The 13,774-nt window shown below is 37.7% G+C and overlaps 2 protein-coding genes and 1 non-coding gene across 3 annotated transcripts in view; 2 read left to right on the plus strand and 1 right to left on the minus strand.

Moving 5' to 3' along the window:
• LOC107095042 (interleukin-17 receptor A-like) overlaps window positions 1-4,790 on the plus strand; it is an 8,165-nt gene extending 3,375 nt beyond the window's left edge. The window contains exons 3-7 of the mRNA XM_015391002.1: window positions 867-984; window positions 1,427-1,572; window positions 3,241-3,310; window positions 3,385-3,480; window positions 3,563-4,790. Coding sequence (XP_015246488.1) covers window positions 867-984; window positions 1,427-1,572; window positions 3,241-3,310; window positions 3,385-3,480; window positions 3,563-4,488 — 1,356 coding nt within the window. The 3' untranslated portion in view covers window positions 4,489-4,790. The remainder of the gene's footprint in view (window positions 1-866; window positions 985-1,426; window positions 1,573-3,240; window positions 3,311-3,384; window positions 3,481-3,562) is intronic.
• Window positions 4,791-8,074: 3,284 nt separating this feature from the next.
• trnas-gcu lies at window positions 8,075-8,156 on the minus strand. The gene has a single exon. It is a non-coding gene; the product is annotated as a tRNA-Ser (tRNA).
• A 2,346-nt stretch (window positions 8,157-10,502) lies between these two features.
• Window positions 10,503-13,774, plus strand: part of LOC107095051 (pseudouridine-metabolizing bifunctional protein C1861.05-like) — an 8,032-nt gene continuing 4,760 nt past the window's right edge. Inside the window, exons 1-7 of the mRNA XM_015391012.1 lie at window positions 10,503-10,581; window positions 10,682-10,796; window positions 10,896-11,070; window positions 12,371-12,482; window positions 12,754-12,860; window positions 12,975-13,101; window positions 13,481-13,601. Coding sequence (XP_015246498.1) covers window positions 10,503-10,581; window positions 10,682-10,796; window positions 10,896-11,070; window positions 12,371-12,482; window positions 12,754-12,860; window positions 12,975-13,101; window positions 13,481-13,601 — 836 coding nt within the window. The remainder of the gene's footprint in view (window positions 10,582-10,681; window positions 10,797-10,895; window positions 11,071-12,370; window positions 12,483-12,753; window positions 12,861-12,974; window positions 13,102-13,480; window positions 13,602-13,774) is intronic.

Genomic DNA, 13,774 nt, shown 5'->3' on the forward strand with positions numbered 1-13,774 from the left:
TTTACATGTGTTGATGGTGATTAACCCTGTTCGGTTGGTATATCCTGACATGAAGTTTGCCTACTTCAGAAAGAAAGAATTGTTTTCTTATCAGTCTCTATAAAAGGCTGCCCTATAAACAGATTCCCCCACCTGGTACCATGGGCTTCTCTGCTGCTCTAAACATTTTGTGTTTTGTCCAGATTGTTGGTTTAGGACCATAAAGTCATTATTGCATTTCCATTTGTGCCATATTTGTTCGATTTTCCTAACCCTGCGTACAACTCCTCATCCCCAACTTGTTGTGAACTGTCAGCTGTTTTACTGGATCATCATGCTGCTGTTTTTATTTTATTTTTTATTTTATCTCAGTTTAGCTCATTAAGTTACAAACAGATCAGCTGTTTGCTAATTTGCTCATTTCTGAAAGGAGTTCGTTTTGCTGCATTTTATTTATAATTTCGTTTTTATTTGTTAATAAAGCTAAAACCTTGCATTATTTTACTTCCACTTGAAAAGTATGTGCTACTCTAACTCGTACTGTAGCATGAAGTCAAAATGAAATGTGGTGTAAAATCGTTGGTATGTTACAATCATATAAACTTTTATGGCTTACAACATTCAAGCTTCTGTATGGCATCAAATCGCAGCTTGCTTTCTGCTGATGGATTGATTGTCTGCTTTCGTTTCTGTCTTTTGGAAATCTTAGCATCATAGCCGATAAAAATATTTTTACATAATATATCACACAAACATCTTGTAAATTGGATTAGAATTACATTTGATGTGAATGTTCATTATTTAGCTAAGCTGAATTAAACCGAATTGAATGTTACATATTCTTTTTTTATCCATATACATAACATTGTTTTATTTTTTTTCCAAAGTGGAACTTCTCCTTGGATGTTGTTGTAGAGCCTGAGCATACATACACCTTAGAAGTGTTTAATTTTCCTGAGTCTGAGAAGGGACATCATAGGATCACAGGAAACATTACTGTACCAGGTAAAAACCTTCAGATTCCAACTATAATCGCAATTATTTCAAATCTGTAGCCCTGCAACTGTTTTTTCATTGTAAAAGAGACAACTTTAGAACAGTAATTTACATTTTATTTGAACATATTTTACTGAAATACAGTAAATGCATGAAATTATTGCATTAGGATTACTGCTTAATACTTTTTCGTCCAGCTACTTTATTTATGTTTTTTTTTTTCATTTAAAATGTGTTATGAAATAAGTCTATTTGTAATAATAGTAATAAATATCAGATATAATCTTTTTTTATTATTTATAAACCGGCCAGGATGTGAAGACAAGAGAATCAAAGAGGCCCAGCTGTGTCAGGAGAACGGTAAATAATTTGTTTATCCTGTTTTTATGCCTAACAAAGTAGATTAAGGACCTAAACACAAGCTGCTTCTGTTTGTCTTTGGATAACTTAGGTAGTCTGTGGGATCCCAAAATAACGGCTGTTGCCTCTGAGAATAAAAATATGGTTTTTGTGGGATTTAACTCATCGGAGTATTCAGAGAGATACCAAGTTCTCATCCAGAGTGGCAATCGGAATTGTTCTGAGTGGGTGTCCAAGGTATAGAGATGCATCTCAAATCATGCTACATCATCTGAAATGTGTTTCTGTTATCCAGGAATTGAAATGTAATTTTAAAGTCTCTTTACAGACAGAGTTATGTGATGATGTCTCAAATGTTATATGATGATATGAAATAGGTGACATTTTATTGGAAAGTAAATTTTAAGGAAAGAACTTTTAAAAAAGGTGACCATACACCCTACAAACCTGCATCCTTAAGTTATGTGACACATGTGTCAATAGTCAGTGGGAGAAAGCCCTCTTTTTAAATAAAGCTACTTCAATCTGAAAAACTCACATGAAGAGAAAAGACAATTAGGAGAAATTTATTGATACAATTACTTTGTCTTTGGCGCTCAGACCTCGGCAGGAAACATAGAGCTTAATTTTGATAGATATGCATGAACAGAATCAAAGAATAGGGCTGTCCCCCCCCCGGCCTGAAACTGGGGTTTATGGGGAGATCCAGTGGACTGCATGAGCTGATTTTAGAGCTTCAATCAGGGACCTGGAAGATGGAAGTCCAGTTCGGATAACACAGGTTGAGAGAACCTGTCCATGATAAGAAAGTATAAAGCGACAGTGGAGAGGAAAAACTCACCGTTGGGAAGAAACCTCTGGCAGAACTGGGCTCAACATTGCAGTCTTCTGCCGGACCGGTTAAGATGGGACAGGAAATGCAGTAAGAGTCCGGGAGAATGAAACTCTAATGAAGCTTTAGCTACGATGGTGGAGGAGGAGCTGGAGGTGGGTTAAAACTGTGTCACACAGGAGCAGACAAGTGCATATCGGAGGCCTTTTAAGATGAACCTGGATGCCGATTGGCTTTCGTGGAGGTGTGGTTTAGAGCTAATTGGCTGTGCCACAGGTGGATGTAGGAAAGGAATGAGTTTCTTCAGTTGAACTTCCCCCTAGTCTCCATATTTTGCTTTTCCTTTGAGACCAGGAGTTTGAGGAGTTAGCCTTAACCAAATCAAATTAGCCTAAATTTGAGTGAGAAGCTTCCACAGTCAGGAATGGTGACCTACAGTTGTTTAGTCCATTGTGTTTTATTAGTTTGAACACACCAGCAGGAAAGCTCTCTGAATACCAACACAGTTCTTGTTTGTTTTGTTTTTATCCAAATCATTCGGTGTGTCAATACTAATCTCCTTTGTCTCTTTATTTGTTTAACCATTACTTAATTTGTTGCTAAAACTGCATGAAATACTTAGTATGTGTGAAGAAATATGTTTTTTTGTTTGCTAATAAGTGATGTATTGTACAATTAATGTATTTTTCAAGCATTGGCTCCTTAAGATATATTTTATTGCTCTAGTATTTATGTTGTTCATTGTACAAGCTTTTCTCTCTCAAATAAGTGAAAATAAGTTCACTTCAATTTGCTTGAGATGCGCCTGTAAGAATATCATCTGTGACTGTAAATGACTTGGGTAAAAACTCCTAAATCATTTCTTTTTGAGGAGAGAAGCTACTATATTCTGTTCTTTAAATCAACAGGAAAACAGAACATTTCTGAATGTGACGTTAAATTGTGATTTATCACCAGGAGAAACGATAATTATGGTGAGAAGCATTTCAACAAGCTGCATGTTTATAAAGAACAATTTCCTGTTAATAAAACAATTTAAGAGCTTCTATAACTGTTTATCGTTTATTTAATAGATCCAGCCAGTTTTTATTCGCTGCAAGACAAACTGTAAAACAGTGAGGAAAAGTGTTCAATTGTGGCAAAGTAAGTCGCATAACTTTCCAATTCCAAAATGTTGTTTTTCTCTCTACTTTTGATTTTCTTTCTTAATATTTCAGCGCAGGAACGCAGCTGGTCTTTTCAGATATCTATTGGACTGCTGCTGATCTTCGTTTGCTTTCTTGTTTACCTACTGCACAAAGCATCTCATGAAGGTTAGCTTTATTTTAAATTCACCAGCCTTATAAGAACAGCTTTTAACGATAATAATAAATGGTGACTTTGTTTTTATCCCAGGATCTCAAACTACACCTACGTCTGCTGACAATCAACAGCCAGAGATTTTTCAGGTCCAAGAGAGAAAACGTGTCCTGATCCTTTACTCCCTCGACCACCTGTTATATAAGAACATTGTTCTGAAGTTTTCTGCCTTCCTTGCTGCCAAATGTGGCACAGATGTGATTCTGGACCTGCTGGATTTAACCAGATTGGGAGTACTGGGGAGCATCCAGTGGCTCGAGTGGCACAAGGAGCGAATAGAGAGCTCTTCAGATAAGATATTAATTCTTTGCTCCCAAGGAGTACAGGTTAAATGGAGAGCTATGTGTGGAGGCCAGCAGGTTTTTTTAAAAGAAGATGCCCTCTCGCCTGTTGGTGACACGCTCACGCCTTCCCTCACTCTCTTGGTGCCTCATTTTATCCGGGCTGCATCATTTGAAAAGTATATTGTTGCTTATTTTGATGATGTTTGTTCTGAGGAAGATATTCCTTTGCCTTTCAAGATTACAGTTCGCTACAAGCTGATGAAACAGTTTGAGGAGGTGTTCTTCCGAATCCTGAACACAGAAAAACATGAACCAGGCCGTGTCAAGCGAATCGATGGACTCTCGGAGGACACATACCACGAGTGCCCCTCAGGAAGGGCCCTTAGAGATGCTATAGAGGCTTTCCGTAGGTATCAATCTGAGCACCCAGACTGGTTCCAGGAGGAGTTACTGGAAGGCCCAGAGCTGGAAGATGATGAGGCCAGAAATGAAAACAATATTTCAAAAACAGACCAAGTAAAATATTGTTTGCTTAATTCAGTCCAAATTATCAGTGACATGAAGTTTCAAGACAGTATTATGACAGTAAAGAAAACAATGGTTCAACTGACTGAACCCCATCAGATGTGCTCAACCCTGGAGTTCAACTCTCACACTGAAGGGATTCAGCTGCTATAGTAACAAGTTATTTTCCATCATTATTATCAATATTTTAATCCCAGCTTGATTCAAAGAGGCAATCCACAGAAGATGGTAAAGATTAAGATGAAAGAGATTAAGATGATGGTCAGGCTTTGTGGTATAGGTGTGCGATACTGGGAATTTAGGATATTGATCTGATGCCAAGTAGATACAGGGCAAGTATCACCAATACCAATGCTTTTTATTATTTAACTTTTATAAGACCTCAAACGTGTGACGTTTTGGTGTTTATTTTGTTTTTTCTTTTTCTCATATTGTGGAATTTTCATAAAAGAGAGCCAAAAAAAAAACATTTTTATGCATTTTTCACATAATAAAAAGTAAAAAAAATTTATTACAGTTTAGGGTTTATTAAACATACTGTTTGAGATAGAACTGAGAATACAAAAATAAAATAAAATGTATTTCTTTCAGTTCCTTTAATAAAAAAAAAAATACAAATTTAAAAGAAATTTAGAGAAATTTGACATTAACTTCAAATCTGAGCCACCGCTATTAAACTGTCTATTGCCAATGTTTTTTTTAATCTGTTTTGTGTAATTGATGCTATCAGTCTTAACACATTTAATACTAATAAACAATGTACTTGTTTTGTAGAGTTGATTTATTTTGTTCATTTTCTTTTTTCAGCTTACACTTATTATATTCCTATTATATTTTTATATCTCCTTATAATGTTTTTGTTAATCCTGTACTCTTGCTTGTTTGCTCCTTTAATACTGTCAATTTTTGAATCAATAAAATAATAATCATCAATACTAGCTTTCGTTGAGATAACAATTTTCTATTGTTTTTTTTTGTTTTTTTTTGGTGTAATTTTGAAAGATAGGAAAGCACTACAATTACAAAACTCCAAAGTCACAATGCACAAATAGTTTTGAAAGCACCGTTTTGGATCAATTGGAAAAAAAAACAGAAAATTTAAAAGTTTTTTTATGCCTTAGAGAACTGTGAAAGTTACAAAAAAATTTGTTACAAAAAAGTTTTGTATTAATAATTTTGTTGTGCCATATGCCATGATCATGCTTTTTGGACATTGGGAACCAGTATCCATGTTTCATCTTAAAATGATGACCAGAGAAGGGAATACAGTTGGTGAATAACCAGCAGTAAGATCTCTGCAACCCCCTCCCCTTTCAGCCAAGGCCTCCAAAAGCAGTCACACAAACTCCCACAGAGGTGTGACCAACCACCCCCCTCTGTGTTGAGGAAAGACAAAACCACAGAACAAACCGGATCTCCTGCTCTTTTTGCCTCCTCTCTTGCCCATGAAGCTGGGGTCCACTTCTACAGGATCTCCAGCGAAATGGAGATCCAAGGCCCATAGGGACCCAGATCTCAAGAATCATCAAGGATAAAGGCTGGTTATTATCCTGCAGCAATGTGTCGCAGTGAGCTTGATGCAGGCACTTTTTTGATTTATGCCCAGTATTGAAGCATGATCTGCGCTATATGCTGTGGGTCTAGATACTGCCGAGCCAGTGAGGAAGTGGGGGAGAGTTTGTCTGTCAACCAGAGATGGCAAAAGTACTCACTTTCTGTACTTGAGTAAAAGTACAGACACTTGTGTTGAAAAATACTCTGGTAAAAGTGGAAGTACTGATTAAACTTCTTTACTCAAGTAAAAGTAACAAAGTACAGGCTTGTAAATTTACTTAAAGTATNCCAACCACCCCCCTCTGTGTTGAGGAAAGACAAAACCACAGAACAAACCGGATCTCCTGCTCTTTTTGCCTCCTCTCTTGCCCATGAAGCTGGGGTCCACTTCTACAGGATCTCCAGCGAAATGGAGATCCAAGGCCCATAGGGACCCAGATCTCAAGAATCATCAAGGATAAAGGCCTGGTTATACTCCTGCAGCAATGTGTCGCAGTGAGCTTAATGCAGACATTTCTGATTTATGCCCAGTATTGAAGCATGGTCTGTGCTATATGCTGTGGGTCTAGATACGGCCGAGCCAGTGAGGAAGTGGGGGAGAGTTTGTCTGTCAACAGAGGGACATGATGGCAAAAAATAACAGGGATCCAGGTGGAAAAAGGGTCCCAGCATTCTCGCACACCTCGCTCTGCTAGCTGGTCCAACTTCACGAGTTGTTTTCCGCAATTTCATTCATAAAAACAAAACAAGTCGACCTCCTGTCTGCGGCACTGTCTGAGATCAGCTACAATTTAGGAGAGATGCAGAGGAGTGTCTGCAGAGGGGGCGGGGACGTCTTTTTGTTCACTGCGATCCCTACACAGACGACCTAGTTTCGAAGTATAAATCAGTATAAGTCAAAACCTTTCAGAACCAAACTGCTGCAAAACAGACCATTTGCAACTGAACGAGAAAGCCTGCCTTTATGTCAGCCACTGAGACAAACAGGACCCCTACTCTGGGCCACTGAGACAGAGAGAGCCTGTCTTGCTGTTTAGCATGCCTGCTTATCCCTGCTGGATAGAAACTCAAGGCTACCAATGGACATGTACAAAAAGGTTTGCAGATCTGGCTTAATTAGGGACAGAACAAACAATATGTCTTTTGATGATGTTAATCATTTCATGTGTTTACTGATGAGTAAAGACGAAGCTTACAGAATGGACTGCACGCTACGCTATAGTAAAATGTGTTGAGTTGTTATTTGAAGCTTGGACAAGCTTAATTCACTAAGGCTTTAAACACTGGTATAACATTAGTGTTCATGTGTTCCTCATTTGCTCATTACATTTCCATTACCAAGTATGACCAAGAGTCATTTAGTGGAATCCTGATGTCTATTCGCTGCTAGCTATTTCAAAGAGGGTATGGAATCATTTGACTTAAGGTTATTGGTTCTTGATTAAGCAAATCATTTAATAAAACATTATTTGGCCAAATAATGTTTTATTGACCTCATGGATTTGCATTGTGAATTGGTCTGGAAACATTCCAATTGCTCTAAATTAGTGAAAAGCTAATTTGATCATATCCCAAATTCCTCCAGATAAACTTTGGTTTTCAACACAAGATCCATCTTAAACTGTACTATGGTTTTTAACCATGTTCCCCCTTCCTCTTTGTACAAAGTAGTTTATGTTTGACTTGGAGTTTAATGATTTTTGTTAATAAACTCTTATGTTTTGAACAGAAGTTGAGTTGAATTTATTCCATGTATGTGCAGAATTAACTGTTTGACCATGATTAGTGTTCGAATCACTCTTTCATTTATTGTTCTAACACACGTCTAGTAGGGCATGTGTTCATAGACAATATATTACAGCTGAAATAATATCTGATTAAATAAGATATTTACCACCCCTGCTGGGGAGGGCAATACAGATCTTAAAGTATCAGAAAAATGTATTCCCAGCTGGCTTGGGAATTAAATAGAACATAACTTTGACCTTTATGGATCTCACATTGTAAATTTGCCTCTACCGCTGTCATTGTGGGGAGCAGTGTGGGGGAGGTGAAGGGTCAAGGGTCTTGCTCAGAGACTCAGCATGGCAGTCTGCGGGAATTGGGCTCGAACTCAGAAGTTCAGGCTTCCAAACGCTATGCCGTAATCACTAAGCTTCCACTCGCTCCTAAAATACTCAGAGTGCGACGAGGATGGGATTCGAACCCACGCGTGCAGAGCACAATGGATTAGCAGTCCATCGCCTTAACCACTCGGCCACCTCGTCTGGAAAGTAATCCCCAGAGTGGACCCTGTGGAGACTGAACCGGATAAGTACAGCCTTCTCAGGGAACTGCTCAAACCACTAGGCCAACACTCCCCCAGTAATTCTTCTACACTTAAAAAACTGTTTTATTTCTCTCTCAAACTTAAGATTTGTACTTGCAATGCACAAATGCTTTAAAGCACTCTTCATAGCTATGCCAAGCGTGGTGGATAACCCAGGAAAGTAGAAAGAAAGTAAAAAACAAAGCCTGAACAGATATTAACTCTGATTTTTCCTCTTTTTATTTTGAAATTATTATTCTATAATTTTACTATATTTTAGGAAATGCTCTTATTTACATTCAGAAATAAACTTAGTAAAAATTATTTAGAATAATATTTCGATCTAAACATCATATGGACATATCCTACTCAAACATGTATGCTAAGTTCTTCCTATTTGTTTCTCCGTTTCTCCTTTTTTCCATATGAAAACAGTGATTGTGGTCTTTTGCCCTGAAGCTGCTCAGACAGTTGAGATCTGGTTGATGGTTTTTAGCTGTGCAAACAGTGTTTGGGTCAAAGTTTAACTCTCTGACCAAAGTTTGTTGGGTTATTGCCGAACTAGAAAAGGTAAGCTTCCAACTTTAATTTTTTTTTAAATCTGTCTCTAATTATGGGCTGAATTATGCAAAGAAGTGGTTACTGTCGGGGAAAGCTATAGAAATCTTCCTAAATAATATATTTCAGGATTTCTTTAGATCCATTCTCTCTGAAATTCACTCATTGTTTTCAAACCTCATTTGTTTGTTTCGAATTATGTCTCTTCAATTCTAGTTTCTAAAGGGTATTTTTCTTTACCTTAAAACTAAAAGTGTATTGAAACCTAAAGGAGGATTTGTCTGTCTAGCAGCTTTACTTTTTGTTTGCTCTACTTTCAAAAGAAGACGTACTGATTATTGAATTACATCGAATGCATTTAAGATGCCTTCTGTTGTTGTTGTTGGATGCCATAGAGCTGGATGAAATAAAGGAGCTCTTGTTTGGACATGTTTTGGCCAGTTTGTGAAAGTAACCCCAGAGAAGGGGAGAGGGTGATGGGAGTTTGTGCCAGTTAGCAATCTGTACCCGGTTGTAGAAAACCACACTAAAGGAGGGGAATCTACTTAAAAGAGAGAGATGTTGTATGCATGAAAAACCTGAGGTAAAGTTGTGCTTTCTTTTGATCAATACAGATATATTTTTTTGTTGTTGTTGTAATTAGACTTTCGATTTTTAAAATACTTAAACTTTGTGACAGTGGCATTGGGTGCATGAGTTTGCCCTGCAACCGGAGGGTTGTCAGTTCAAGCTCTGGCTTTCAGTTTTGTTGTGTCCTTGGGTGTGTTAAATGAGGAAGTTATGTCCCCTAAAAAAGGCCGTTGCGCCTCGGGGCTTCCTCACTGTTCTTTTCCTGGGAGCGAGTTATTTACTACTCTTAACTCAAACTGGGTAAAACCATGTAAAAAGGACTATAAAAACAGGAGTAAAAAAGTAACAAGAGTTTATTCCAGATCAGGTCGTTACAGGACAGAGAAAAATGCTTGGAGGTTGCACAGCTGTGGGCTCAAAAATCACGTCTGCGAGCGTCCGGCAAAGATTGAGCCCCGAACAAGGTCATCTCCTGCTTCTTATACCTTATGTGTCTATGTGTTGCATCAGGTGGATGCTTAGCTGTCCGTATCAGAAACTGACACGCCATCAATGCCCTGACCTATGTGCAGCTTGCCTCTATGCCTCAGGATTACAGATAGCTCTCCTCTATCAGTCCGGCTCCAAGAGGTGCCCATATCCTGTGTTTCTTTAAAAGGCAAGAACTCTGTCCTATTTAGATGACCTCCATACACACAGTGACATCGTGAAGGAAGGCCATCTACTCTCTCTAATCTGGCTAACAAAGTAACAGTGCAAATGATGTATAAAACATGAACCTAACAGGTGAGACACTTCACCTCCATTGCCTACTGATGGTGGTCATGTGTGGCGTCAGTGTACTGCAGCCTTGTTTTGGTCAGTGAGCCCCAGGGCAGCTGTGGTTACAATGTAGCTCACCACCATCAATGTGTGAGTTAACGGGTGAAAACCTGAACAATTGTACAGAGCTTTGGTCGAGTCTCCTGACTTGTAAAATGCTATATAAAAACAGGCCATTTCTCATTTCTCGGTTTGCATTATAATATCTTCGGTTGGATTGCTGTGTTTGATCCAAGCCATTTTACAGTGCAAGATCTGGGCTTTCTTTGCCTCAAATGTAATTTACTTAGAATAATCAGAAGGCTGGAATACTTCATTCTAAGTGTGCATATTTTTTTGCGTTAATCTGTGCAGAATGAGGATCCTGAAGAAAGTCTTCCAGCTCATTCTCAAGCGGGAAGCTGGGACTTATCAGAATACTGTTAGCACCAAAGGTAAATACGCTTCTTCATTAAGCCTGTAGCATGACAAATATGCACTTTAACATTGTTAATAAAAAGCTGGTCATGCTAAGGATGATTTCACCTCTTTTAGATTTCCTCTTCAAAGTCCATCCAACTGTGTCTCACGCTGTGGAGCAAAACAGTCCAGTGGTTGCACTTGAGAGCACTATTATCACACATGGCATGCCCTTTCCACACAACCTAAGGTGCAGCAGAAGACATCAAGATAAAAAACTCAAATTAAGATGTGTAGAGTATACAAAAAGAGTTTAAGTATCATAAGCTTGGATGCTGTTTCTGTCCAGCACTGCAAAGGAGGTTGAAGCCATAGTGCGAGCTGAAGGAGCCATTCCTGCCACGATCGGCATCATCGACGGGGAGATCCGTGTCGGACTGTCATCAGAGGAGCTTGACTACCTCGCTCAGTACAAAACCCCTCTGAAGGTTTCGCGACGGGATCTCCCTTATGTGATTAGCAAAGTGAGGCTGAGACTCTTCAATCTTGAACATAGTAGATCGAACTATAAAGTTCACATCTAGTCTTGTTACTACCACAAACTTTAACACATTTTATAGATGTTCAGTGGAAGATCAACAAAAAGTGATGTATAATGGTAATTTGGAAAAAGAATGAGACAAAAGTTTGAAGATTTTAGCATATATATCTGTTTAGCCGCTTTTACTCTATTGCCTCTAAATAAAATATAGTGCAGCTGTTTGCCTTAATAAGCTGTTTTTTGATAGAGATGTCTAGACTTGAAAGAAAAAATGATAAGATATTTGGAGGTATGGAACACTGTTTCATCTATAATCTGGACATGGAAAAGATTTGACACACTTGGAAAAAAAAAAAACAAGCGATGGCAGCAGCATCATGCTGTCAGGATGGTTTTCTTCAGAGCTGTCGAAAAGATGGATAGAGCTTCAACGCAATCCTGGAAGAACTCAAGTTAAAAGCCACAAAAGATGTTAAGACTGAATGCATCTAACATTCAAACATAACTACGGTGGAATGGTTTACATCAACACTTAATTATGTGTTAGACCTAAATCCAGTTGCAGTCAAGTTAAAGTTGCATGCAAGCTGATACACTGGAAAAAAAATCTAAATCTGTATAAGTATTTTTTTCTGAAAATAAGTGCATTTGTTCTTGGATTGAGGTGGTAAAATGGACATTTTGCCAATGGAACAAGACAATTTAGATTTGAAATAAGAAAACACGATTGTATTGTCTTATTTCAAGTCCATATGATCTAATTATCTTATTTTAAGAGTTAAAAATACTCCTTCCATTGGCAAACTATCTCATTTTCCTACTCAAATTAAAGTTAAATACACTTAATTTAAGAAATTTTGACTTATTTCTAGATAATTTTTTTCAGTGTAGAACTTGAGCAAAGCTGTGCAAAGATGTAAAAAAAAAATGCAACAGAAATAGAACAAAAAGAACAAAAGAACAGAAGGTTGTCCTTCAAAGTATTTACTCAGGGGAGAAGAAAGAAAAGGAACTATTTTGCGTTTTTCATGTCCAACAATTGTTCAGTTCAAACTTGTCTTTTTTATTCTACATTACAATAATGTCCTGCTTTTTGTTTATCTGTCACATAAAATCTAAATTAAATGCATTTTAACTTGGTTTTAATGTTAATAAAATGTAATAACATTTGAAGCTTTCAGCAGAGTGTTGCATGTAAAGCTTTCAGTTGACATCCTGATCTTTAAATCTGTTCTAATATCAGTTAGACTGAAAATCATCCAATATGTGTCAATATTTATCAGGGTCTTTCTGGGGGAACAACGGTCTCAGCCACCATGATAGCAGCACACAGAGCTGGGATTCCTGTTTTTGTCACAGGAGGCATTGGAGGAGTTCACAGAGATGGCCAGAACAGTAAGTGGCTTGTAATTCACTGCAAAATAACAGCTAACATCAGTGTCACTAACAAGGAATAAAGGTTGCAGCTTTATATTATTTAATAGGGTATTCTAAGATAGGTTTATGGAGAAGAAAATATTAAAACAAAGGTCATTAATGGACTGGTTTAAAGACAGGAAAAACTCATGAATTGAGATAACTGAACCTATGTGAATACCATGGTTTAGTGTTTATCTAAAGACAAATCCTAATATTTATTACTGGGACTAAATTATCTTTTTTCAAGGTCTGGACATCAGTGCAGATCTAACAGAGCTCGGCAGAACTCCAATTGCTGTCATTTCTGCCGGAGTCAAGTCTGTCCTGGACATTGCCCGTACCCTGGAGTTTCTTGTAAGAAGTGTTGGACCGCTCCTGATAAAAATCTACAAGATGTTTAGTTGATTTGTAACATCAAACCAAACATTCTTTCTGCTTTTCCTTTTCTCCTTATCTGTCTGCAAATAGGAGACACAAGGAGTGTGTGTTTCAACTTTTGGAGCATCTAAGAATTTCCCTGCGTTTTTCACGCCAAACAGTGGATTTACCTCTGCTTGTAATGTCCACAATCCTGACGAGGCTGCAGACCTTATTGGTAAAGCATCAACCAGTTATGCTACACTAATTTTGCCAAGTAGTGTAGTCAGATGTCCAAACAAAATCATAAAAGCAGAATTTTGGCGGCTAGATACAGCTGAAGCATTTCAAGGGAGACAGACATATCAAAGATTACATATCTGAGTGTCTATGTATAATTTGATACATATGATACCTCAAGTGTTTGTGTTACTTCTCTATCAGTCTATATCTATATCTACTTCTGTATCTGAGTCCACAATGGAGAATGAATGGTTAAAATAATTAATTTATCATAGTAAAGTCGATGATTAATCTACACAAACTGAGTATGCAGCTGTCTTTTCAACAAGTTTATGTTATGATTTTATGTTCTATGTCTTTTTTTGTTTTATTAGCAAGTGCTTTGTCTCTTGGTCTTCAAAGCGGTGTTCTGATAGCAGTCCCTATCCCAGAGGAACATGCAGCTGTAGGCCATCAGATACAGGAGGCAATAGAAACTGCTCTGACAGCAGTCAGGTACAGAAGGTCTCCCTTTTATGGCTGCCAGAGGTGGAAAGTAACGAAATACATTTACTCAAGTTACTGCATTGAGTAGGTTTTTTGTGTATTTTGTATTTTTCAAGTAGTTTTTAAAATCGGTAATTTAAATTTTACTTGATTACGTTTTAAGTGAAGTATTGTATTTTGTT

Source organism: Cyprinodon variegatus, unplaced genomic scaffold (assembly GCF_000732505.1).
Source record: "Cyprinodon variegatus isolate N-32 unplaced genomic scaffold, C_variegatus-1.0 Scaffold521, whole genome shotgun sequence".
Lineage (NCBI taxonomy): Eukaryota > Metazoa > Chordata > Actinopteri > Cyprinodontiformes > Cyprinodontidae > Cyprinodon > Cyprinodon variegatus.